Genomic DNA, 2,038 nt, shown 5'->3' on the forward strand with positions numbered 1-2,038 from the left:
TGGACTCTATCACAATTGCAGAAGCAATAAAGCCACTGGTTGAAGTTGACCCCTCCTTAAAGGTAAAATCGGTAATAGCAGAAGTGCAATCGAGATTCAACTACACCGTCAGTTACTGAAAAGCATGGTTGGCTAAGCAGAGGGCTATAGAAAAAATATTTGGAGGTTGGGAAGCATCGTATGAAGCCTTGCCTATATGGTTTGAGGCCATGTGTCACAAGGAGCCATCAGCTGTTGTCCATTTTGAGACTATGCCTGCATATCAAGGGGATGACTTGGTGGGTGATATTCGGGTACTGCATCGTGTGTTCTGGAGTTATTACCCTTGCATTAGGGCATTCAGACATTGTAAACCAATTGTCCAGGTGGATGGTACTCACTTGTACGGAAAGTATAAGGGTTGTCTGCTTGTGGCAGTTTCCCAGGATGAAAACAACAATATCGTTCCGATTGCGTTTGCTATTGTTGAGGGAGAGACTTCTGATGCATGGCATTTTTTCCTCAGTAACCTCCGCCAACATGTTGTTACTCGGGATGGAGTGGGTCTAATATCTGACAGGCACGAGTCCATCAATGCAGCTGTCGAACGAAGTAACGGAGCTTGGTCACCTCCTAGAGCTTTTCATATGTTTTGCATCAGGCATATAGAGTCGAATTTTCTCAGAAAATTCAAGGCACCTTACCTACAAAAATTGGTCGTCAACATCGGTAAATATTTACTAAATTTAAGCAAATTATTAATAGAATAAATGTATCGAATTTAATTAATTAGGGTTTGTACATGCTTTGATCTGCTAGGATATTCGAGGACGGTGCGGGAGTACGAAGTGCGTTACAAGCGTTTAAGGGACCGCGGCGAGGCATACACGAACTGGTTAGACCGAATTCCTCGCGAACAGTACGCACTGGCCTTTGATGGCGGGTACCGATGGGGTCACATGACGACGAATCTAGTGGAGTGCATCAACTCAGTATTGAAGGGTGCCCGCAATCTTCCCATTACTGCTCTTGTGAAGGCAACATTCTACAGACTAAATGAGTTGTTCACCCGTAAAAGAGCTGATGCGGAAGCCCGGATCAATGCTGGCCATGTGTTTTCTGAGATAGTGACATCGAAGTTGCATGCAAACCAACTTGCATCAGGAAACATACAGGTTAGTTGCTTTGACCGCCAGAATGAGGTCTTTGAGGTTCGTGAGATGCCAAGTGGGCTAGAGTTTGCTGTTGATCTACGTAGCCTTCGATGTGACTGTGGTGAGTTTCAAGTGGACCGAATCCCTTGTCGACATGTATTTGCATGTTGTGCCAACCAGCGACTTGATTGGCGACTTTATGTTCATGATGTGTATAAGATGGAGCAAGTGCGGCGGGTGTACCGAGCACGGTTTAGGCCACTGGGTAATCCCACTACATGGCCTGCTTACAACGGACCTCGGTTCATACCGAATCCATACATGCGACGGGTGTCAAAAGGTCGGCCCAGGATGACGCGTTTTCTGAATGAGATGGATACGAGGATGTTACGTCGTCCTAGGCGATGTACTCTATGTGGTGCTGAGGGACATAGTCGAAGCAGATGCCGTCAGTCTGTTGGTTCAAGTACCAACAGAGAAGCCTCCTAGGTTCACAGTTTTAATATGATATTGTATAATAAAACCTGACTGAGCAAACTGAGGTAACATGACCTGCTATATGTAACCTTATCATTAATGACACTCTAGTATTATGACATATCTGTAGCATTGTGTAATATGATGGTTAATACATCAACTGATAAATATCTGTAGTATTGTGTTAAGGTTTTAAGAGACATTATTACATGCTCCAGATGGCTAATACATCAATAATGTCCAACACATTTTAAGTACTCTATACAAGGTCCAACACATACAAATAAGTATAAACGATAAAATATTTGCATCGTTACATAATGTCAACTCCAATACAAATAACTATAAACACTACATAAAGTCATCAGTACATAATGTCTACCAAATACATATAAGTACATAATGTCTAACAAATACATATAAGCCAT

At 42.7% G+C, this 2,038-nt stretch overlaps 1 protein-coding gene across 1 annotated transcript; it reads left to right on the forward strand.

Annotated features, from left to right (window-relative positions):
• The first annotated feature begins 209 nt into the window (after positions 1-209).
• LOC130946214 (uncharacterized) lies at positions 210-1,622 on the forward strand. Its single transcript, XM_057874886.1, has 2 exons — positions 210-708; positions 799-1,622. The coding sequence occupies exons 1-2, from the start codon at positions 210-212 to the stop codon at positions 1,620-1,622; spliced, it is 1,323 nt and encodes a 440-aa protein (XP_057730869.1).
• Positions 1,623-2,038: the final 416 nt, after the last annotated feature.

The sequence above is a fragment of the Arachis stenosperma genome, chromosome 8 (assembly GCF_014773155.1).
Source record: "Arachis stenosperma cultivar V10309 chromosome 8, arast.V10309.gnm1.PFL2, whole genome shotgun sequence".
Lineage (NCBI taxonomy): Eukaryota > Viridiplantae > Streptophyta > Magnoliopsida > Fabales > Fabaceae > Arachis > Arachis stenosperma.

Excerpts from the sequence above, each read along its gene's own strand:
- LOC130946214 (XM_057874886.1), top strand. The coding sequence starts at position 210 with ATGTGTCACAAGGAGCCATCAGCTGTTGTCCATTTTGAGACTATGCCT. Across the intron at positions 709-798 it reads AAAATTGGTCGTCAACATCG|GATATTCGAGGACGGTGCGG; the intron begins GTAAATATTTAC and ends TTGATCTGCTAG.